Raw genomic sequence first — 25724 nt, 5'->3', positions numbered from 1 at the left:
GGAATACTAAAAAAAATTAAGTGAATTTTCTCTTTTCTCCCTGCACACACTCATCCCTTGCCACTTTACTTCCCTAGCAGTAAGTCTACACAGCAAAGTTATTTTGGAATAATGGCTGCTGTTCCAAAATAACTTTGCAAGTGTCTACACAGGAAAACCGCTATTACCAAATAATTCTGAAATAGCAGACAGCTTATTTTGAATTCTGTGACCTCATTCTATGAGGAACAGTATCTATTCCAGAACAGATATTTAGATATCTATTAGATATTTAAATAGGTATTTCAGAATAGGTATTGTGTAGACAGGGAATAGGAGCTATTTCAAAATAAGCTATAGTGCTTCCAGGGGCTCTAATCCAAAATAACTTCTGGAATAATTTACTCTGAAGTAAAGCTGCTGTGTAGACATAGCCTAGGAGTCCCGTCAGGTAAAGAAGACACAATCAACTTCCAAAAATCACTAGGGCTGTGTCTCCATCGCCCCGCATTCTGGAAGGGGCATGGTAGTGAGTACAGCGGAAGATGCAAATGAGGCATGGATTAAAATATCTCACACCTCATTTGCATATTCCTGCGAGCTCTTGCTTCCAGAAGATCCCCTTCTGGAAGCAAAAGCTGCCATCTAAATGAGGTTCCTTCAGAAGGAAACAGGGGTCCTTCCAAAGGAAACCCCCTTTCTGGAAGTCCCCTCATCTACAAACATCTGAGGAAGACAGGTCTTCCAGAAGGGGGTTTCCTTCAGAAGGACCCCCCACATCTCCTTCCAAAGGAACCCCATCTACACAACAGATTTTTGCTTCTGGAAGGGGATCTGAATCTGACCACCTCCCCTCCCCAGCACAAATCCACTGCCAGGGAACTCTTTGAAGGTTGCCCAACATCCTGCTCCTAGAGTGGTTTGTAATGCGGCTGGCCATTGGCATAATTCACACGTATAGGGTAGCAGTATGCCAACCTAAGCATTGTCTGGTGAATTCAGCTGCAAGAACACAAGGGTCTCTGGCACACAGAACCATTAGCGAAAGCCCTCTACCTCGAGAACGAACTGCAGCTTTCTAATAATTGAGGGCAGGAAAGAGAATCCGTTGAAAAGAACAAAACCCCAAAGGGGGAGGAAAAAAAGAAAAAAGAAAAACAGAAAAGAAAAAAGAATAGGAGAGTAAGACTTGTTATAATAGATCATGACAATGGTAGAAAAAGTCAAGTGTTACACCAATCATTAATTGATGCTTCAGAGTAACCCAGAAGAGGACAGTTAAGAAAAACCTGCCAAAGGGTAAGGCTGATGGGAACGACTACTTTAAGTGAAAGTATTTGATGACTTCCAATGGCAAATCCAGATCTGGGAGGATTAAAGGAAACAGTGGGATCAGAAGGGTGGGGGTGACATGGAGGGGCTGTGGAACCCTATAAGTAAAACATAAAGAAAACAAGCATGAACATTTCCATAATAAAGCTGTACTAGTTACTGTACTGCACATGAGTGCACTGGTTCAAGCCCTAACTAGGTGATTATTCACCTTTTACTCAGCCCTCACTTATGCAAACTTCCATTGAAGCAAAAAGTAGCTTGCCTGAGTAAGATCCTTATGATTAAATCCTTAGTCTTTACACAGCAATATTTTCTAAAATTATGAAGGGGAAAAAATCCGTCTTCAGTACCTTTATAGTTTCTGTAGGCACTCCAGGCTCTGGAACTTTATCCAGGTAAGTGGTCAAGTCTTGATCGACATGTTCAAACACGAGTGTTAGTTTGGTCTCTCTGTCTGTTCGTGACACTGTGCATACATCAAATAATCTGAGAGGAGGCAAAGAAAACAGTAGATCAGTTGACAGAAACCAGTGTAACAGTACCTTACAGCTCACACGCGTATGCTTCCATTTGCTACAAAATATGGAATAAAGAAAGACCTTCACAAATCACAGTCATTTGAACTTTTTAGGATTCAAGTGATGACCAATTATTTGTGACATCACATTCAAATTTCATATTTGGATTCTGAAATCCCATAGCATTATTGAAGAGTAGTTACATGAGGAGATGCTCAATTCTTATCAAGGCACAACTACAATTAACAGAACACAGAAAATGATTTGATTTTCTATGCATGTTCTTTCCCTTCCGCCACATTTGCTCCCCTTTCATTCTTCTTGAGTAGCAAATAAGTAAGCAGTTAATTTTTTGAGATAATGAAGATGACTGTTTTTATGCACCTGTTAATTTCCTCCCAGATGCCTCCAATATACACCATTACGTGAAGGGGCCTCCGGAAGAAGGACTTCCTTCTGGAAGACCCCCCCCCCCCCGCAAGGGGCTGCACTTCTAAATGGCGTTTTGGAGTCCAGAAGAACATCTTCCGGAGTCCAAATCATGAGGCCTTATGCTAACGAGGCATGGGGAATTTGCATTCACACCTTATTAGCATATTTTGGGACATTTATTAGCATGCCACTTTGTGTAGAAACAGCCTCAGAGAGGTAGCCGTGTCAGTCTGTATCTTCACAAAACAAAAAAGCAGCCCTGCAGCACTTTGTGGACTAACAATATAACTTATGAGGTGATGGGCTTTTGTGGGACAGACCACTTCTTCAGATCTGGAAAATCCTTTTTCCCTGTTATTTACATTCCTCTGCTTTCTCACTCTATTTAGAGTATCAGATTCAAAGTTGCTTCTCCTCATTTTCAAGCTCTTCTGAGTTTTTACATGTTGTACTTGTTTCTTACAGATAGGCCTCCAAGATTCTTTATTCCACCAGTGATGCCAGCTACGTCTGCCTGTTTCTCACACACGATTCTATGCCTCCTTATATGCAACTCTGTATGCATTGAATGCCATCCTGTAAATGATCTGGAGGAATGTGGCTTTTTCTTCTATCATAGCCATCTTCTGTGCCCTTCTCTGCCACAATTCCTAGAGGAAATCATCTAATTACTGGTGTCTTGCAAATCAGATGGAGTTATCAGACATTATCTTTTTACATTTATTTAAAATTACAAGCATTATTTAAAAATATAGATCTGATTGGCTTCCTGTGTAAAATATAAAACAAAATCAGTCAATATATTTATCAATTGATAGTTTTTTATTTGCTAAAATACATATAATTACTATACTTGTGGAAAAAACATGTATTTTGATAGGAAACCATTGACACTATTTTGACATCAGTAGTGAAATATTTATTTTGGATCAAAGTTAAGGTTGTAGTGATAAAATAATGCATTTATTTTATATCCAATAACTTGTTTATTGTAGGGGCAGTGCAAGATCTATGAAGTCTGTAATTAATAATGTCCTCACACTTAGACCCAGGACTAAATTCCTCAAATGTTGGTTTCACAGTAACGTCTAGTGCACAATGTCCTCAAACTGAAGACGTGCATCCCTGAAGGGTCACAAGGTTATTCTAACAAAAGGGAGGTGAGAAGCTTTAGCAAAAAACAACAACAAGAACAACTTACTGTGCACATCCAGAGCTGGGCAGCCAGAGAGTGGTGCTGGGTACCCAGCTCTGAAGGCAGCATTGCCATCAGTAGTGGAGAAGTAAGGGTGGCAATACTATACCATGCCTCCCTTACTTCTCTACTGCTGCTGTTGGCAGCTCTGCCTTCAGAGCTGGGATCCCATGTGTGCCCAGGTAGTGAGATGTTAGCTATTTCAGATTATATAGAGGTGGGGCACAATCAAGTAAGTTTGAGAACCACTGCACTAGGCCACAGTACCTCCTACCTATTCACTGAAGTGAGGCATGTGAAAAACATGGGTAAGACAAATACTTTGCACTTATTTAGTATTTTTCATCTGTACATATTGAAATATTTTACAAACGTGGCGTAGGTGTTATCTTCATTTTAGAGCTTGCCTAAGTGCAAAAATTTGAACCAATATGTAAGAGAGGCAGTGTGCTCTACTGGAAGCTGTTATGAGTCTACTGTTTAAAGGTTCTGGTCCCAACTTTAATAAATATTACCTATGCAATCACTAGTTAGTCACTTTAATCTTGACTTCTTAGTGATTTCATTTTGAAAATGGATGTCAGGCCAAATGTACATTTTGATGAGGAATAATTTTAACACAATCTAGAGTTTAATTTCCTTTCACTTTTGAAATGAAGACCTGACTAGTTCAAAGATAAGCACTAAAAAATCCTTCTTTGATGATCCTTATACCCCTGTTATAGCTTTAAGGACAAAAGATCACGTCTCATTTTCAAATATTAGCCATTTCCAAGATCTTTAGCCAATAAAGGGTATGTATTCTCTCACAAACTCATGTCAATAAATGTAGATCAGCTGAAGTCAACGGAACAGCAATAGTTTATACCAGCTGACTATAGACAACGTCTAACAATAAACAACATTGAAAAACTTCTTCTTGTGATGTCCATCAGATCAGAACTGTGCTTCAATGTATGTCTACACAGCAAAGTTATTTCGGAATAACAGCTGTTATTCCAAAATAACTTTGCAATCATCTACACAATGCATCTGCTATTTTGAAATAATTCTGAAATAGCAGATGACTTATTTCAAAATTGGTAAACCTCATTGTACAAGGAATAGCATCTATTCCAAAACAGGTGTTTCAGAATAAGGGCTGTGTAGACAGGGAATAGGTGTTATTTTGAAATAACACTGCTGTTTAGAAGCAGTTCTTCCCGGGACTCTAATCCAAAATAGGCTCTATTGTGTGTGGACCCACTATTTTGGAATAAGCTTAACTTATTTTGGAGCTTCCCTGTAGTGCAGACGCATTACTCCAGAATAGTTTATTTCAGAATGATAACTCCAGAATAAATTATTCCAGAATAACTCTGTAGTGTAGACATAAAGAGCCACAAAAACCCCTCAATAGGTTTGATAAAGAACAATGATTTACACTGAACAGAGCTAGCACATGAGTCTCCAAGGAGATGAACTGTCTGGTAAATTTGAAAGAATAGTAAAAATGAGTTTCAAAGCTAGAAAAAACAAAGAAACAGAGAAAAATTAATACTTTAAATCAGAGTGATTTTAAGTGCCCTACAATCCAAATATTCTGTTGATGAATTTTCTTTACAGAAACATTCTACTCTGTTCTCACAGCAAATATGGCAGGTTTTAAGACTCAGAGTAATTTTCTGAGCCAAAGTTACATGGGCTGCAGGATAGAAGTTTGGTGCAATTTTAACAGAGATAGAGGCTCCCCCTCTCCATATGAAACTTATATTGATCTAATCAATCAGATGAATAAACATCCATAAGATGAACATGAGAATAATTATTTACAATATTGATATTGCCTATGATAGGAAAAGCCCTAGAACAAATGTAATTCTCCTTATAATTCTCTCAGTGGGGCAATATACAAAAGATGGATAGCATTTGCCTCTGTATAGCCAATAAGCTTTGGGAAAAGTCATTAACCATTTTGAAAACTGAACTCCCTGGTATTTGGCTTGAGGTTAATAATCTGCAATATATTTATATGAACCAATGTGGAATTTAGCTGGACTGCCTATAACCCCAAAACATATGCAAACAGAGAGGAGCCAGACAGGTCTGAACATCTGAATATAAACACTGGAAAATATTTTCAACAGTATGATTCCTTTATGTTTACTTACATTTACTTAAAAATTAGAAACACCTTTTTGCCAGGTATTTAACACATTAGCAAAACTGCCCTTCCAATGAAGCCAATGAAGGGTTGTAATTCAGTTTGTTTTTAAAGAAGATTTTACTTAGGTGCAATGTATATCACTATAAGCTTTCTTTAGAAGGAAACCAAATACTAACATTTCATTTAATTTTAACCAATTGTACTTAATGTGCTTTTACAGTACCAGGATCTAATTAATAGGTACTCTGCTAAGTATAAAACTGTAAGAATGACAGGCAATCCTGTTTGTCTCTTAATCACTGTATGGAGTAATAATAATGCTAATATCTTGCATTTGTATGCCACCTTTCATCTAAGAATGTCAAAGTGCTTAAAAAACATAAAATGCTACCCCTCACCCTGTCTGAAGGCAGTAAACAGGATACAATTATCTCTGCAAACTATACATGCTCCCTAAATAGATCACTTTAAGCAGAGCTTGTTTAAGTCTTTGATACTATTAAAAAGTAACATCTGGCATTGCCTGTGTTAATTGCCTCTGGAAGGAGTAGCTAGCAGGAGGTACCCCCTCTTGCCTGATAGCTCCCCTATTGATGGAATAACTTCATTACAAATTCCACCTTTATATTCACTGTGAGAGAGAAAGCCTTATGTTATTCCATAACATTTGCCTTCTATGGGTAGGATTAACGCTGCCATGTACTGTAATTCTTTCAGGCTATTTCCTGCTTATTTTTATTCTATGACTGGTTGCACTGCATCTCTGGCACAGGCTACAGCATACAGCCTTTTATTGAAAAGGTTACATTGTGTCCATAGACCTCAGTGAAGTAGGTCCTGATACCAGCTTTTCCTACTGAATACTTTGTAAACACAAGACCTGCCTTTCTATTGCACTTATAAAAGAAACCTTTGCATTTTTTGCAATGCCTAAATCTAAGGTCTGCTACAGGAAGTCCTGCAAGTATTTAACAAGCAGTTGGGCTGGAAACGGTTGAAGCACTGATCTGAATTAGAACAGTCTGAAATACTAGACATCTACTGCAGACTTGGTTTTCAATGAAGCCAACTTTTGGAGTTAACGGTACCACCTAAGAAAGAATTACCAGCTATGAACACATGAGAGCTCTGTTTTCAATTTTTATATTAGGTACATATTTTCTGTATCACTACACAGAGATATAGTTGTCTTTCCCCACAGAGATAATGTGCTCTGAGAGCAGAAATACAGAGAATGTTGAATTTTGTAGCATCTTTACCACAGATTAGATACACTATAGGGTGAATGGAAATCCTCACATTTCCGTGCCATTTTACCACAAGACCCAATTTTGCAAGTATAACTTTAGTTCACATTTATTCTGCAACCCATACATGAGCTGTAAATTGCCTTAAAAAGAGGAAGAAATGCTTTGTCATTCCATGTGAAAATTGCTGCTTCTGCTCTGACTGGTGTGAATATGGTCATGCTGCTGATGTCCCTTTTGCCTGTATAATCTCTGGTGTGGGTCAGTTCACACAATGTTATGAAACTGTAACTAGCATTTTCTCATGAGCACCGAGAACTACTGAAAATGATATTTCAGTAGATACTTCAGTCAGAATCGCCATCAGAACCATTACAGTCTGGGGACATGGATGAGGAAACCTGCCCCTGAAAACTTTGAAATCCTTACACACAATCTCTTCTCCTGTCTCCCATCAGGCAGATATAGAAGTAAAAGTGGTGCACTACCTAAAGCATAGCCAAATGGAAGATGGAAGCACAGAATCTCACAGCAAAAGCATCTTAGGCATTATTTATATTATACATATATCACAGTATTGTTCAGGAGCCTCAGTCATTGAGCTACATGCTGTACAAACACAAAACAGCAAGGAAAGCTCCTTATATATAATCTAATGTTATGGAATTATTCTCATTATTTGGAAAGAATGGCTACAAGGAGACTTCATTCTTTGCTTATATATGGTAAAGACACATGAAGCCATCAACACGAGTCAGAGAAATGTATCAGAAGAGGGAGGGGAGGTAAGCGTGATCAGTTCAGACAATGTATTTTGGTGATATCACAAATCTGATTAAGTCACCAATGGAAAAAGAGTTTGGTAGTCTCGTAGAAGATATTTCTTCACATAGCAAAAAACCCTCCTGCAATTCGTTTATGACTGGTATTGTTCACACAGGACTACCACAAGACGGAGTACCAAGAGTATTACAGAGTTGGTGACGGAGTCAGCCAAGTCAACACTAGGACTGAAAAAGAGAGTTCACCAAGACCAGTTTGATGAAAATGAGGAGGCCATCATGAAGATCTCTGAGGAAAAACAGAACACATTTCTGCTAGGGCAAATCGATCAGTCTTCAATCTCCAAACGTGATTGTTTCAAACACCTTCAGAGCCTGGCGCAAACGGCACTTCGCAAAATGCAAGATGAGTGGTGGGAGAGTAAAGCTGATGAAGTCCAATACTACGCTGCCACCAAGAACTCCAAGATGTTCTTCAGTGCTATCAAAGCTAAATATGGACCTTCAAAGTCAAGTACTACACCTCTCCTGTCTGCAGATGGCATGACCCTTCTGAGGGAGAAGAACAGCAACAACAATAGGTGGAGAGAACACTTCAGCAGACTTCTCAACAGACCCTCCATTGTTGACCCTGTGGCCCTAGACCAGATCCCTCAGAAACCCACAATAGACTTTGACCTGCCCCCTACAATGGATGAGGTCAAAAAGACAATCAGCCAGACCAGCTCTGGCAAAGCCCCTGGGATGGATGGTATCTGTGCTGAAATTTTCAAAGCAGCAGGACCAGTGTCACTTGAAGCCTTTCACAACATCTTGATCAGCATCTGGGAAGAAGAAGACATGCCCAAAGACATTAAGGATGCCACAATCATCTCGCTCTTCAAGAACAAAGGCAACAAAGTTGCCTGTGGAAATTACTGGGGAATCTTCCTTCCCTGTACTGCTGGGAAGATCTTGGCTCAAGGCATCCTCAACCATCTGATCACCAGCATCTCAGAGGAGAATCTACCAGAGGCACAGTGTGGCTTTTGCCCAGGCTGCAGCACCATTGACATGATCTTTGCTGTTCATCAGCTCCAGGAAAAGTGCATAGAACAGAATTTGGAGCTGTACACTGTCTTTATAGACCTGACCAAGGCGTCTGACACCGTCAACAGAGAAGCCCTGTGGATTATCCTGTGAAATCTAGGCTGCCTGAGAAGATATGTTAACCTCATACACCTGTTCCACAATGACATGACTGGCTTTGTTCTTTCAAATGGCAAGTCCTCAGATCCATTTGAGATATCCAATGGTGTGAAGCAAGGGTGCGTGCTGGCACCAGTGTTATTCAACCTCTTTTTCACATGCGTCCTCAGCCACGCAGTTAGGGACCTGGACCATGGAATCTACATAAAATACAGAATTGATTGGTCACTTTTCGACCTTTGTTGCCTGAATGCTAAAACCAAGATGCTTGAGAGGCTCATCCTTGAAGCCCTTTTTAGTGATGACTGTGCACTTATGGCACACAAGGAATCTGATCTCCAGCTCATTGTCACCAAGTTTGCTGATGCCACTCGCCTCTTTGGTTTGACCATCAGCCTAGGAAAGACCGAGGTGCTGTTTCAACCTGCTCCAGGGTCTGCTGCTCTCTCCACTTCAATCTTTATTGAAGGAACTGAGTTAAAAACAGTAGAGGAGTTCAAGTACCTTGGCAGTGTGATAGCCAATGATGGCTCCCTTGACAAAGAAATCAATGCCGGAATCTGCCAGGCCAGCCGGGCTCTAGGACATCTGAGAATGCGAGTGTTGAATCAGCACAATATCTGACAGTCCACTAAACTGAAAGTGTACAAGGTTGTAGTCCTGATCAGTCTCCTGGACGGATGTGAAACCTGGACCTTTTACAGAAAACAAATAAAACTGCTGGAGCGCTTTCACACACACAGCCTGAGGTCAATACTGCACCTTGGATGGCAGGACAGAGTTACAAACCTGAAAGTCCTGGACAGAGCAGGAACCACGGGCATCAAAGCCATGATTCTGAAAGCCCAGCTTCGCTGGACAGGGCATGTCATACGAATGGAGGAGTCAAGAATCCCTAAGCAACTCCTCTACAGTGAACTCTCCCAGGGCAAAAGGAATCTATGTAGGCCTTGCAAGAGATATAAAGACTGTGTGAAGGCCAACATTGCTCATGCTGGTTTAAAACCAGATCAGCTAGAGCAGCATGGTGTGCTCTCATACGACACGCATATGACAATTTTAAAGAGCAGCGAGGCATATGCCTCATTGATGCTTGTGAGAGGAAGAAAGCAACAGCAGCAGCCACACCAACAGAGCCAGGACAGGTCTCTTGCCCCCACTGTGAACGCCCGTGCCATTCAAAGCTTGGACTCCTCAGCCACATCCGAGTCCACAACCGATGAGCCTGTGCAAGCTCAAGACTTCATCGTCAGACATGATGGACTACCTACAGTACACAGGTTGAGCCTTTCTAGTCCAGCACTCTCACATCTGACAACTTCAGTAATCCAGCATGGGTGTGGCCAAGTTTCCCGTGGTCCCATAAAGTTTATTTACAGCTACCAGTCCTGCTGGCTGTCAGTGTTCTGTGCTGTTATTTAACTCAAAATTACATCTAAATATCTTCAAAGAGCTCAGTAAGCATTGGAAGTGTTAATAACGATGCTAGACAATATTCACCTCTTGTGTTCTGGCAACTTCTCCTGTTTGGCGCTCGTCAGGTCCCGAGGGTGCTGGACTAGAGAGTTGCAATCTCTACAATGCAGGATTGAAGCTTATTGACAAACATATGTGAGGAAGTCTGAATAGTTTCTAATTTCACAATATTTAGTTCATGTTTGTTCTATGAGTCTCTAACACTTCATTTCAGAGATGAAAAAAAATTATAGGCACCCATTGATCCCACCTCTCAGCAGAGGCTTTAGATCTCCTCTTCTTCTGTAGTATGGTAGATAGTCTGCAAAAGCTTACTCAATGAAAAGTAACCTCTCTCCCTTTGTACCACACAAGTATTTTTAAACAATTAATTTCCCTTATACCTCTGTACGTAAAAGCTGCATTTGAACATAAACTATGATTTTTTTTTAAATATGACTCTGCTAACAGACATCATCTTCCTCTTGGAATTAGATGTAACAAGCTTATTGAAATAAAGGAGCTTATACCTCAATATGAGTATTATACAGCTGGACAGGAGAATTAGAACAAGGTGTTGTGCAAAAGACATGTCCCATAGAAGAAGCAAGCAGAAGTTAATTGTAAGCATTGTACTCTCTTATGTTTTAAAATGCTTTTTTCCTTTTACACTACATGCTGCTTTGTCTCAGTATTTGATGTTCATTTCCTTTAGTAAAAGGTAACCTGTTCCTCCATACCTTTGAATCAGTTTGCACCTAAGAAGGTTCAGTAGCCTTGTCCAAAGGAACTAGCTATCCACTGAGGAGGAGACTACACAAACAGAGGAAGAGAAGTCACAAGATGTACAGTCTCCTACATCTCATCTTTATTATAAAATATTTAAAATCCACTGTCATATGTCCAATTTTCAAAAGTAGCATTGGCACTTAGGAAGAAAATTTTAAAGGCATGTAAGCATCTGTGCACTCAACATTGAAATGCCTCACTGAATTAGGAGCCCAAGTCTCATCTTCAAAACGGGCACTTGAGCCTACATTCGATGGACTATCAATGGGATTTTACTACCTATGTGTCTAAAACCCTTTTGAAAATAAGACCTGGGTACTGCTGTGCTGCACGTAACAATGCTTAGATACCTTTAAAAATGTGGGCCTTAAGACTCCAAGTCTCACTGCAAATGAAATGGACTTAAGTACCTAAATCACTTTTGAAAATGGGACTTAGTTGCTTTTGGAAATTTTACATTTGATTCTGCTGCTTGCATTTAGGAGAAGACAGGTAGGAATGATCTCCATTCTTACCACTCATTCATAAGTGTCTTACAGTTCTTCCAGGTGTGGATCACAAAAGAATGGCATAACACACCATCAGTTCTAATACACTGACCTACAGGTGGAAGGTCCAAATGACATGCAGATTCATGTATGTGATGGAGCAAGTTTTCAAGCCTGAAGTCCCTCATTCACTAGCAGCTGTACTGAGATCAGAAACAGCTCTTAGGCAGAAGCCACTACATGGCTGCATGTGAGACTGTAGAACCTCGAATTCCTATAGCTGCAGTCCATGAGGACTTGGCCAATATTCTTTCTTACAGATCACTTAATAGCAAGGGTCCAGACAAGGGAGAGGATATTAAGATGACAAGATGATCATTTGTCTGCAACTGAATTTCATGCTATAATTTTTCTAGCATCTCCCCTTTTTGGCTTGGAAAAATTATTTAAAAGGCTTACATTTTACAAAGGATGTTTTTGTTCTTTAAAAGCATGTGTGTATGTGTGCATGAAAGAGAGAGAAAATTGATGCTTTTGAAAGAGAAGTAAATAGTACTGGCTAAAGTCCGATAAAGTGCGGGCAGACGAGGTAAGCTTTCAAAACAGAACTCTGCCTTCAGTGCTGACCTGCAACAGCCCTGTTCCGGGCCTCTCTTGAGCAAAGACTGCCTAGGGTGCCAAATTGCATGGTGGTTTTGTGTTGTAGACTAATGTCTGGTAGGGACTAAGATGAAACCACCAAACTAATTTTCACTGGCAACATGAGCCAACATCTGTGCCCGAGAGATGAAGAGGACAGTGCATTAATCCACTATGCCAACCAGCCCTCTAAAAGGTTCTGCTGTTCCAGTTTAACTTCAAAGAAAAAGTGTTTGACAAGAGGGGCTCTTCACCTCTCTCTTGTTTACTGCACAATACTGTCTTTAGACCTGCTGCTGCTTGTTCCTCCTCCCTGAGTATTGTTTCTAATGGCCCAACAGAAGAGTTAATCCTTGTTGAACCTCAAAATTGTAAACAATTTTCATAATAAGACAGTCCCTCAAATTAGGGAGTGATTACATCATTTATCAGTTTGTTGGAATACAAACCATATTTACCACCCCAGTTATTAACTTCATCTCATCTGGAATTATTTTTATGCAGTATCCACTCTGAGGCACACATTGAGTCAGCAAGAATACCACCAAGGTCTGAGGAAAACAATACATAGAAGTGGATATCATCTACCAGCTGATGGTACTGTAACTCATAGCATCTCACTCTCTCCAGCAGTGGCTTCAGACACACATTAATAGACACACATTAACTCTTGTGGGTTGCCGCACCTCACATGTCAGAATCTATACGAAAGGACAAAGAACAAAGGAGACAGAAGCGACTGCAACAACTACCGTGGAATCTCCCTCCTATGCGTCACTGGTAAACTGTTCGCTCGCGTCATCCTTGGCAGACTCCAGAAGATTGCTGAGAGGGTGTACCCCAAATTTCAGTGCGGATGCTGTGCAGAGAGGTCTACCGTTGACATAGTCTTCTCTCTAAGGCAGCTGCAGGAGAAGTGCAGCGAGCAGAGGAAACCACTCTACATAGCCTTCATCAACCTGACCAAAGCCTTTGACTTGGTCAGCAGGGATGGTCTGTTCAAACTGCTCCACAAGATAACCATCCTCCATGGTTACTCAAGATGATCCAGTCATTCCATGAAGACATGAGAGGAACCATCCAATATGACAGCGCATTATCGGATGCTTTCAGAATCAGGAGCGGCGTCAAACAAGGATGCGTGCTTGCTCCGACATTGTTCGGGATCTTCTTCGCACTCCTCCTGAAGCATGCCTTTAGATCTTCAACAGAGGGCATCTTGCTGCACACGAGATCTGATGGGAAACTGTTTAATCTTGCAAGGCTGAAAGCTAAGTCTAAGGTGCGGGAAGTCCTCATCAGAGACATGCTGTTCGCAGACGATGCTGCTGTAGTGTCTCACACAGAAGACCAGCTTCAAAAACTGCAGGATCAGTTCTCCAAAGCATGCAAGGACTTTGGGCTTACCATTAGCCTAAAGAAGACAAACATACTCGGTCAGGATGTTGCTGAATCCCCATCAATCAGCATTGACAACTATACGTTAGAGGTCGTTCACGAGTTCGTTTACCTCGGGTCCACCATCACTGACACCCTGCAGTTGGACACTGAGCTAAATAGGAGGATCGGAAAAGCGGCCACAACTCTGTCCAGACTCAGCAAGAGAGTGTGGAATAACAACAAGCTGTACACTCACACCAAAATGCAAGTCTACAGAGCCTGCATCCTCAGCACCCTCCTTTATGGCAGCGAGACTTGGACCCTGTATGCCCGCCAGGAAAAGAGGCTGAACGTCTTCCACTTGCGTTGCCTCAGGCGCATCCTTGGAATATCATGGAAGGACAGAGTGACCAACACCGTCATCCTCGAGCAAGCTGGAATCCCAACCATGCACACACTCCTCAGGCAGCGTCGGCTCCGCTGGCTTGGCCACATCCACAGGATGAATGATGGAAGGATCCCAAAAGACATCCTGTATGGTGAGCTAGCCTCTGGCAAAAGACCTCCCGGGCGCCCCCAGTTGCGCTACAAAGATGTCTGCAAGAGAGACCTCAGAGAGGTAGACATCGAGCTGGACAACTGGGAAGAACGAGCAGACGACTGCAGCAGATGGAGGCAGGGGTTACACAAGGGCCTTCAGAAGGGCGAGATGAAGATCAGACAGCTAGCAGAGGAGAAGCGAGTGCACAGAAAGCACACTAAGGACTTTCCAGACACCCACCACATCTGCAAGAGATACAGCAAGGACTGTCACTCTCGTGTGGGTCTTCACAGTCACAGTAGACGCTGTAAATAAAGTCCTCAATTGAAACTATAAAGGGCGCGATCCATAGTCTATGCAGACTGAAGGATGCCTACTACTATATGAAAGGAACAAACAGAGTTGCTTTGAATCCATTCCATTCATTCCTGTCTGGTCCCATAGTCAGTAGTTTAACATGACCATCAGCTGGAAAGTCACAGACAGATCCAGTAATATCAGCAATAGATGTCACACCTCTCTCCACTGCCCTGAGGAGACTCTCATTGGAACAAATAAAAGCTGTTTCACTGTTATGCAGTAGCTGTGCTGAGAGCATTCACGAGGCCCCAGTTCAGCACAGAAGTAAAGATATTCTGATTCATTGGTAATGTATTTGCCTCTTTTATGAAATGTTTTCAGTTTCTAAGAGAGCACTTTCCTCAGGGAAAATTACATTCCGTTTTACTTGCTTCCCATCCTTGGAGTTCCTTGAAATATAAATACAATGTTATGTCTGAATACTGATTTTGTTTAATTCAAATGGAAGGAATTCAGAGATTACCCTCGAATCCCAATTATGCTTAGCATAATGAAGGATAAAATAAATTCCAGTCTTTATCCATTTATGATGCACAATCAAGTAATTATGTTACAAACTACAAATTTCATTTAATATGTTATAGTCGGCTTCAGCCAAAATCTGTAGTATCTAGGCTGCTTATCTCACTTCTGAACAAAAAATATGAAGACAGATAAAAATCAGATCTTCATGAAGGCTGATCAGCTTAAATTGCTCGGTTAGTCCTGATTTTTGGAGGCAGATAATTATTACATATTCGATAGTTAGTCAAAAAGTTACTTGTGTAACATCATAGACGATATTTTGCGTGCAAGGGTGCTTTAAATTACAAGTCCAGTCCTTGAGGTGCACATAAAGCTATCCTCCTTCTGTCAGAAGTTTGCTGAAACATTTTTTTAAATTTTCAAGTAATTCTAAAGCACGTGGGGTGCCAGCTCTTTGAATTTTTCAGAAAGGAAGCAGAAGGACTAAAGGAAGAGGGAGTTTAAGACACAGAGGAAGCGAGAGAAGGTACACCATATTATAATATAATATAATATAATATAATATAATATAATATAATATAATAATACACCATATTACACCACAGGGAAAAAGGGAATGAAGCCATGAAGGCCACGTGGCCCCAGTCTTCAGCTCCTCTCCCAGCAGAGCTGTGCTAAGCCGGTTTCTGGAAATTGCAAATGGCTTCCCATTTGCAGACTCACATGGCTAATCAGCAGAGCGGTGTGAGATTCTGCTCTCAGCAGAGGGGTCTGCTGGTAGTAAAGAGACTGTGTGGACATGCCTCTGCTGACTGACCCCTGCTCTGTCTCCAGTCTCTTGTGCCTGAAAAAATTCAGGGACAGCAACCTGGGCTGAAGCAACCACGGAATAGTACAGTGTAGGATCCTGACCAAAGGAAGAAAGGTGACGGTAATATACAGATCCTTGATTTCAAAACAGCAAAAGACTTCAGCTCCCTGAGAGAACTGATGGGCAGGATCGCTTGGGAAATGAAGATGAAGGTGAAGAGAATTCAAGAGAACTAGAAGTATTTTAAAGAAGTCTTACTGAAGGCACAGGAACAACCCATCCCCCTGTGTTGTAAGAAATGCAAATATGGTAGGCAACCAGTGTGGCTTAATAGGGAAATCCCTGGCCAGCTTAACCTCAAAAAGGATACTTATAAGAAATGGAAACGTGGACAGTTGACTAAGGAGAAGTATAAGTACACGACTGGAGAATGCCAGGCAGTAATCAGGAAAGCGAAGGCACAATTGGAACCGCAGCTGGCAAGGGATGTGAAGGGTAACAAGAAGGCATGTTCACAATAAGAGGGTTATCAGGGAAGGTGTGGGGCTGTTACTGGATGAAAGAGGTAACTTAATGACAGATGATGTAAGAAAAGCTGAAGTACTCAATGCTTTTCTTTTGCCTCAGTCTTCACTGACAAGGACAACTCCTACACCACACTGCTAGACAATGCAGTATGGGAAGGTAGAGGCCAACCATCGGTGGGGAAGGGAGGAGTTAAGAATTACCTGAAAAAACTAGATGTACACAAATCCATGAGGCTGGATTTAATCACCCAAGGGTACTGAGGGAATTGGCAGATGTCATTGCTGAGCCTTTGGCCATTATCTTTGGAGACTCTTGGAGATTGGGAGAGATCCCAGATGACTGGAAAAAGGCAAATGTTGTACCCATCTTTAAAAAAGGAAAGAAGAACAATCCAGGGAACTATAGACTGGTCAGCCTTACCTCAATCCCTGGGAAAAAAATGGAGGGGATCCTCAAAGAATCCATTTTGGAGTACTTGGAAAAAGGGAAAGTGATCAAAAGTAGTCAGCATGGATTCACCAAGGACAAGTCATGCCTGACCAATCTGATTAACTTCTATGACAAGGTAAAAGGCTCTGTGGACATGGGAAAGTCAGTAGATGTGATATACCTTGACTTCAGCAAAGCTTTTGATGCAGTCTCCCACAACATTCTTGCCCATAAGTTGAGGAAATATAGAGTGGATCCATGGACTATAAGGTGGATAGAAAGCTGGCTTGTGGGTCGGGCCCCACGGGTAGTGGTCAATGTCTCAATATCTGGATGGCAGTCGATTTCAAGTGGAGTGCCACAAGGCTCAGTTCTAAGGCCAGTGTTGTTCAACATCTTTACCTCTGACCTGGATGAGGAACTGGATTGCAACTTCAGCAAGTCTGCAGATGACATTAAGCTAGAGGGAGAGGCAGATATGTTGGAGGGCAGAGACAGGATCCAGAGTGACCTGGAAAAATTGGAGAACTGGGCCAAAAGAAATCCGATGAGGTTCAACAAGAAGTGTAGAGTCTTGCACTTGGGATGGAAGAATCCCAAGCACTGTTATAGGCTGGGGACTGATGGGCTAAGCAGCAGGACAGAGGAAAGGGACCTAGGGGTTATGGTGGATGGAAGGCTGGATAAGAGGAAACACTGTGCTCTTGTAGCCAAGATGGCTAATGGCATATTAGGGTGCTTTAGGAGGATCATTGAGAGCTGAACTACAGAAGTGGTTATTTCCCTCTATTCATCACTGGTCAGGCTGTATCTGGAATATTGTATCCAGTTTTGGGCCCCTGCAATATAAAAAGGACATGGGTGTGATGGAGCAGGTTCAGCAGAGGGCAACAAAAAAGATTAAGGGGCTGGAGCACGTGACCTATGAGGAGATGCTGAGGGATATGGGCTTATTTAGTTTACAGAAGAAAAGAGTGAGGGGTGATTTGATAGCATCCTTCAACTTCCTGAAGGAGCGTTCTAAAGGGGATGGAGAGAAATTGTTCTCAGGGGTTACAGATGGCAGAACAAGGAGTAATGGTCTGAAGTTACTGAATGAGAGGAGTAGGCTGGATATTAGGAAAAGCTACTTCACCAGGAGGGTGGTGAAGCATTGGAATGTGGTGCCTAGAGAGACAGTGGATTCTCCATCCCTAGAGGTTTTTAAGTCCCGGCTTGACAAGGTCCTGGCTGGGATGACTTAGCAGGGGTTGATCCTGCTTGAAGCTGGGGGCTGGACTAGATGACCTCTTAAGGTCCCTTCCAGCCCTGTGATTCTATGATAGCTCTGCCAGCAGTGGAGCTGAAGACTGGGCCGTGTAGATGTGGCCCAAGAAAAAGAAGGTAAAATATGAACAAGCTTATGATGCGGTTTCATTTTAAAATATAATAAAGAATTGACAATATATTACAGTTAAATGCATACAGACTGCTATTTTGTTTCTTTAAAGTGAATACAAAGTAGCTTCAAGGTATTTGGCAAATTGCATATTTTACAGCCAGACTTACATCTCAACAATTCCACTCTATCTCTCACCCCAAAAAAATCTTACTTCATTTTGCTACAACAGCTACATTACATCTGATCCAATGCTCTTTGAAGTCAACAACAAACTGCCCGTTGACTTAATGAAAGAGGAATTGGGATTATTAGCCTGGACTCCAGTTCAGCAAAACACTTAAGCAAGTCTTAAGAGCTTTGTTGAATCATTGCTGTAAGTAGCTGAAAAGAATAAACAAAGATATACAATACCTGACTGCTGATGGAAATATCTAACAGAACAGAACACCACTGGTCATTACTTACAGCCCCCAACTCAAACCACTGCAATGCATTATTAAAGACCTACAACCTATCCTTAATCAGGATGCAACACTCCAGAAGGCCCTTGGTGACAGGCCTGTTCTCTCCTACAGACAACCTCCCAAGCTTATGTGGATTCTCACCAACAACCACAATCTATACCGCAGGAACACCAATCCTGGAACTTTTCCTTGCAACAAGGCCTGTTGCCAACTTTGTCCACATATCTATTCTGGAGATGCCATCACTGGACCTAACCAGGTTATTCACAGAATCACAGGCACATTCTCATGTTCCTCAACTAACATCATATATGCCATCATGTGCCAACAATGCTCAGATGCTTTGTATATTGGACAGACTTCAAACTCTCTTAGGGCTTGTCTACACTACCACCTTCCTTCAAAGGAAGGATGGTAATTAGGGTGTCGGGAGTTTACTAATGAAGTGCTGCGGTGCATACGCAGCACTTCATTAAGCAAATTCTGCCTCCCCCCATCCCCCGTGGCAACTTTGAAGTTTTAAAATTTTGAGGAGTAAAGGGACTTGGAAGTTGCCCCGGCACTTCCAAGTACCGGTGGGTGAGCCATGGCTAGACATGTGCCAGTACTTCAAAGTTTAAAACTTCAAAGTTGCTGCGGGTGGGGGGCGGGGTGGGAATTTGCTTAATGAAGTGCTGCTTATGCACTGCAGCACTTCATTAGTAAACTCCCAACACCCTAATTACCATCCTTCCTTCGAAGGAAGGTGGTAGTGTAGACAAACCCTTAGACAAAGAATTAGTGGGCATAAAACAGACATTAAACCACGCTTGATTCACAAACCTGTCAGTCAACACTTTAATGGAGTGGGCCATTCTGTTAATGACCTGAGAGTCTGCGTCTTACTGAAGAGGAATTCTCACAACAGTTTAGAAAGAGAGTCTGCTGAACTCTCTTTTATATTCAAATTCGACACATTAACACGTGGTTTGAACTGGGTGGGAATTTTCTAGGTCATTGTAGGGGCTCGTATACATACTTGGCTTTATCTAATTCATGAATCTCTCCGCCTTCTGCCTCTCTACCCTCTGATCTGCTCACCTTGATAATATTTTTTCTGACTTGTCAATCTTGATTATGACTTTTGGTTCTCTGTGCCTTAAATATTGAGTCTGTCCTGGTATGGCTATAATCTGAAGAAGTGGGTCTGTCCCACAAATGGGTTTCAGTTTCTAAATAAACAAACTATAAATTATTGTTTTGTTGCTCTTTGCAAGAAAAGTTAAGAAAACAGCAATTAAAATGAAGCTTTCTTGTTACCTTAAAAATTAGAACAGTAACCTATTTCTAGTAATTTGTACAGCATGAAAGTGCCTTCAAATGGCTTTCAAATCTGCAAAAGGAATTTGTTTTAGAGATACAATGGATATAAAGGTGTAGTAATACTTCTTAAAATTTCCTGAAAAGAGATCGGATATATCCACCTGTTTCCACCACAAGTCTGGGGGTCAGGTGGCATTACATCTGCTATGCCAGACAACAGGCAAAACAATTAACACGTGTCCTAAATTTTCCCTCTGAATCTTTACAGATGTTAGTTTTGTGAGATGCTAAAATGAAGTAAACTGGAGAGGGGTCTTAGCCTACCATTCTGGTGGTTTGAGCCCTGCAAGGTCTGGGGAAAGAGACCACCGAACAAAGGGAAGAGAAGAATCATAGGAGTAAAGCACACAGAGATGAGCCATTCTTGCCACTGAGATCTTATTCCATTGTGACTGGCATTTTCTACCCACAAATTATCACCATTACCTGACCTATTTTTGAAAAGCCTATGTGCTGTGCTATGAACCAAAGCTAGGCTTTGTCTACACCTGTAGCATTAAAGTGTGTGATTGCTCACCCCTGAGAAACAAAGTTTCAGTGCAGTCACATGCCAGGTTAGACAAGCCCTAAAGTGTGCTATGAAGGAGTCATACTAAATACCAGTGAAGTCAATGAAAACTCTCACTGACTTCAGTGAAGGTTGATGTAAATCTTAAATTATTTAACAATACATACTAGATATTTTCTGTGGAAAAAGCGTATCAACAAGCAAACAAACAGTCATCCTGAACACAATGTGCAGGGAAGTGTGGCACCCCCAATGCCATTTCATTCCAATGACGTAATCATCATTTTATATGCTGGGAGTTATTCCACCAGCTGCCCAAGAGGGATTACAGTTATACAGTTATAAAAGGGCCAAGAGTTCATGGAGCATAATCATATGACTAGAACAGCCATGATTTGAACATCAGATTGGAAAGGAGGCCAGTTTTTTGTACTTACCACTGTGTTTTTTTCTATAATATACATTCCCAAAGAAATACTATATTAAAAGTCAATCTACATTACCACAGATGTTTGACCTGCTCAGAGTTGGTCTTCCAGGGTTTGGTTTCATGCATGTGTGAAATTGAGCTTTGTACTCCTCGTGAGAGATGAAGAGTAAGGAAGGTCATAGGGAGAAACTCTCCCATCAACCTTCCCTTGTTAAGGCAGACAAGTTAGCCAAGCGTAAAATTGCATATCTGCGGTTGACTTCTATGTCTAGTACAGACAGCCTCAGATGAAACAATGAGTTCTGTGGCACCTTAAAGCCTAACAAATTTATTTGGGCATAAGTTTATTTGGGCTTCATCTTTAAGGTGCCACAGGACTTGTTATTGGTTTTGCTAAAACAGACTAACATGGCTACACCTCTGAAAATTTGTTGTCCTACATTAAGATGGTGGTATAGTTAGGAACATTTCACTAATTTAAGGGTAAGCAGCATTAAAATGACCTTGTCCAAATAAAGCACCACACACAATGTAAGTTCAAAGGTAAAGGTAATACTTACAAGAAATCCAAGCACATTATAGTGTGGGAATGCAGAGTTAAGGCACCTACACCGAATTAAGCCCTATAGTGACACATGATCTAATATAGAGTCTTTGTGCTGCCACCCACCTTGGGACTCTCTGAACACTTTACATGTAAAGTCAATAGCCACAGAAAAATGCTCTGTGCACTTCATTACTTTTCTCCTCTTGGGGGCACAGGGAAAAAAAGAGACAGACCAGAATGCAGCAGGTACTGCAACCAATACTCACCCTGTTGCCATTTCCCAAATAACAGTATAATCCTGGAAATGCTCAATGCACTAAGGGACTGATCCAAAGATCAGTGAACTTAATGGAAGTCCCTCTCAGTCAAGTTGGCATTTTCAGGATCAGGCCCAGAACGATCATTTATTTTGACAGGAGCGCCACCTGTGATGGACTTACAAGATTAGATCTTTTAGTAAGACACTGCAGACAAGAAATTAATGGAACTAATAAAACTTCATTAGAAACATGTCTAAACTCAGTCTAGAGGATGTAACCCGTATGCATTCAATAGGTGAAAAGAGGTCCTTACTTCCCCTGCAGTGCAAGTTCTTTATAATTTTGTCAGAATTTTAGACACAGTATCTTCACTTTTTTAAAAATTGAGGCTTCATAGCATCTCTTTTCCCTGGATAGATTTTGCATTTCACTCTGTCCATTCACAGCTGTTTACACATAGTCAAGCAGGCTCTCTCGCTTTGTGTTTTTTCAGTAATGAGTTATTTTGTTTTAAAGAATCTTAAAGCATATGCATGGATCTTTAAGACAGTTTATCTGCTACTATAATATTCTCAAGTGGTCTCATTCCTCTTTTCCTTAGCTTGTAGTTTAATAAACGTGTCCTCCTTTTCCATCCAGTTTATGTATTTCAAAATTAATGCACATTTTGTGACACATTCTACAGACTGTGTTACTTTTAAAGTATTTCCTTTACTATCTTGCCTACATACATAAAAGAAAAGCTGTTTATGCATTATTTACAAGTTTGCCAATGAAAATGGAAAGCTAGTAATGTGTTGAGCAGCTATACATTTTATGTGGCATTTTACTTTACTACATTCAGTGCAAAGGCAATTGCTTTCTTCAGGGGCTTCTTTTAAGAGAATGGGATTAAGCTTACTTTTTAATGCACAGGATATTTTTGGAGTATGTTCATTGTTTTGAAAACGTACAGGAGGTTTCACAGCATCCAAAAAAAGAGAAGAACTACATTTTCATGATATTTTGCAATTATGTCTCACTCAAATTTCTCAAAACATTGTACAAATGCCAACAAAACCTTACCCAAAGCAGGTTCATCAGCTATGACAGTAGAGCTGTTTTACAATTAAATAAATGAAAGCAGAGAGAGATGAATTGAATTACTCAAGGTCAGTGTCAAATATGATAATATCATTTAGGAATGGGGCCCTGTGATCTAACTATTAGCAATACTTTCTTAAAGTGACCATATTTTCCCAAAGGGAAAACAGGCCAACCAGCAGGCTGGCCCTGAGGCCTCTTTTTCCTCTATGAAGAGTCATCACAAGGCCCCCATGCTGCCCACCAGCACATCCACTAGCCTGGGCCTTTCTCCTGAGTGCCTCCCTGCTGCACAGTGCTGGCATTGCTGCTGGTCCCCTGTCCCCTAGATACAGGTCCCACCCCCACCCCTTTTTTTAAAATCTGATGATTAGTTGGGAAGGGCAAACGGGGCAATGTCCGGTTTTGCCAAAGAAGTCAAAAGCGTGGACGGGGCTTAAAAAGGGACTAACCCGGCTAACATACAGCACACGATCACCTTATGCTTTTTCTTTCATAGTCTCCAGAAAACCAACTGCATAAGAGTGAAAGTGAAACAAAATCATGGGTGTAGATTTTAACACTTTTGAGTGTGCAAGTGTTTAAAGGGATTTACAGTTGTTTGCATTTACAAAGAGCAGTTGCATGTATGGATGGACGGACGTAAGCGAACACAGAGTACAGACCTAACTGAAAATAGATCTATAAATTTTCAATATTACAGCTACCTTAAAACAGTTTGTGTGGGATGAACTTGTAACAATGTCCAAAACATACGTATTTTCCCCCAAATGCTCATGCCATCTGGAAATGGGAACGCCCTCTCAGAAACGTCAACAGGTTTTGTCTACTCCAGACACTAATACAAAGCCTCACTTCCAGTCTTTAAGATCTGTCAACACTTCCTATTTCTGACATTCTTTTTGTATTCTCTAACCCATTCTCTGTGCTCTGCAAATACCAGCTTTTATTCTGTTCCCCTCTCTAGAGTGAGCAGGCACTTCTGTCATGCTGTCACCTCTGTCTTCTAGATCAGCTTCTTTAGCTGGAAGATTCTCTATTTGTAAATTCCCTGTCTTTTCTCTGGGGCCAATGACTGATCCTGGGACTCTTTCTGAAAAGAAAAATTGTTCCCTGGATTTCTTGGTTTTCCTTTTCTCAGCCATTCTCCCTTATCACACTCTGCACATTTCTTTAGACCTCTCTTACCATACACATAGCTGGTGTCAAGGGGGAACCAAAAGACTTAAAGGGAGCAATACCTTTATTTCCTAAACTGGATACCAGTTTACCAGCTTTAAGGCTTTGTACACTGTCACAGAGCAGAATCAAAGAACTGGAAGGGACATCCTGCACTTATGGCAGGACTAAATATTATATAGACCATCCCTGACAAGTCTTTCTTTAACCTGCTCTTAAAAATCTCCAGTGGTGGAAATTCCACAACCTGCCGAGGCAATTTATTCCAGTGTTTAACCATTCTGACGGTTAGAATGTGCAGCCTAAACCTTCCTTGCTGCAATTTAAGCCCATTGCTTCTTACCCTAACTTCAAAGGTTAAGAAAAACAATTTTTCTGCCCTCCTTGTAATAATCTTTTAGGCACTCAAAAGCTATCATGTTCCTTCTTAGTCTTCTCTTTTCCAGACTAAACAATCAAGTTTTTTCAATCTTCCTTCACAGATCATATTTTGTAGACTTCTAATAATTTTTATTGTTCTTCTCTAGCCTTTTCCCAATTTGTCCACATCTTCATTGAAATGTAGCATCAAGAAGTGGACAAAATGCCCCAGTTGATATCTAATCACCATGGAACAGAGCAGATGAATTGCTTCTCATATCTTCCTTGCAACACTCCTGCTAATGCACCCCAGAATTATGTTCATTTTTTTTGCAACAGTGTCACACTGTTGACTCAAATTTAGCTTGTTGTCCACTATGACCACCACATCTCTTTCTGCAGTAGTCTTTCCTAGGCAAAATGTCTCAGAGGGGTAGCCATGTTAGTCTGTAACTTCAAACAACAAGCAGTCCTGTGGCACCTTACAGACTATCCAATGTATTAGTTCATGAGTTTTCGTGGGTAAAACACACTTCATCAAATGAGTAGAAGTGGAAAATATGGAATCCAGGCTGTGTGTGTATAATGTATATATTGCAGAGGGATAAAAAAGGTTACCTGTCATTAGCAGAACTAGTTAATGAAGCAAATTAATGTCGTTAAATATGTAAACAAATTCCAGTTCAGATGTCTCCCTCTGTAATCAGATGATAAAGTGGAAGAATGGCTACTTTTAAATACATGATTGAATGTCCATGGAGGTTAAAGTGTGACCTTACAGGTTTATGTGTGTCACCATTCCTGAGATCTGATTTGTATCCATTAATCTTTTGGCTCAGAAAAAGCCTGGTTTGGTCAATGTACATGGCAGAAGGGCATTGCTGGCATATATCACATTAGTGAATGTGCAGATGAATGAGACTCTGACTTTGTGGCTTCTGTGGTTAGGTCCTGTAATGGTGTACCTTACATATATATATGGACAGAGCTGACAATGGGGTTTGTTGCAGGGGTAGGTTCCTGGGTTAGTATTTCTGTGATGTGGTGTGTGGCTGCTGGTGAGTATTTGCTTCAGATTGGGAGGTTGACTGTAAGGAAGAACTGACCCATCTCTCATTGTCACTGAGTGAGGGCTCGTTTTCCAGGATAGGTTGCAGATTGTCAATGGTGCACTGGAGCGGTTTAAGCCTAGGCAGTCATCTCCCGTTTTGTGTGAGTGCAACTGGTTATTCCTTCCTAAGTGGAGTACTTTGCATTTGTTATTATTGAATTTCATCTTACTTACTTCGGACCATTTATCCAGTTTGTTCAGTTACTTTGAATTATAATCTTATTGTCCAAAACACTTACACAACATTTCTCTGTTTGATAACATGCAGACTTTATGTGTATTCTCTCTGCCATTATTTACTTCCTTGATGAAGATATTGAACAGAATAGGCC

At 41.0% G+C, this 25724-nt stretch overlaps 1 protein-coding gene across 4 annotated transcripts in view; it reads right to left on the bottom strand.

Moving 5' to 3' along the window:
• The window catches only part of CDK6 (cyclin dependent kinase 6), a 217821-nt gene that overhangs the window by 169220 nt on the left and 22877 nt on the right, over positions 1-25724 (bottom strand). For all 4 annotated transcript variants that reach the window (XR_012644062.1, XR_012644060.1, XR_012644061.1 and 1 more), the window contains exon 3: positions 1665-1800. Coding sequence is in view for 1 of the 4 variants with exons in the window: in XM_074984743.1 (XP_074840844.1) it covers positions 1665-1800 (136 nt within the window). In the remaining 3 variants the exon portion in view is untranslated. The remainder of the gene's footprint in view (positions 1-1664; positions 1801-25724) is intronic.

The sequence above is a fragment of the Carettochelys insculpta genome, chromosome 2 (assembly GCF_033958435.1).
Source record: "Carettochelys insculpta isolate YL-2023 chromosome 2, ASM3395843v1, whole genome shotgun sequence".
NCBI lineage: Eukaryota > Metazoa > Chordata > Testudines > Carettochelyidae > Carettochelys > Carettochelys insculpta.
The sequence above is the reverse complement of the archived record's forward strand: the minus strand, read 5'-3'. Positions and strand labels throughout refer to the sequence as shown.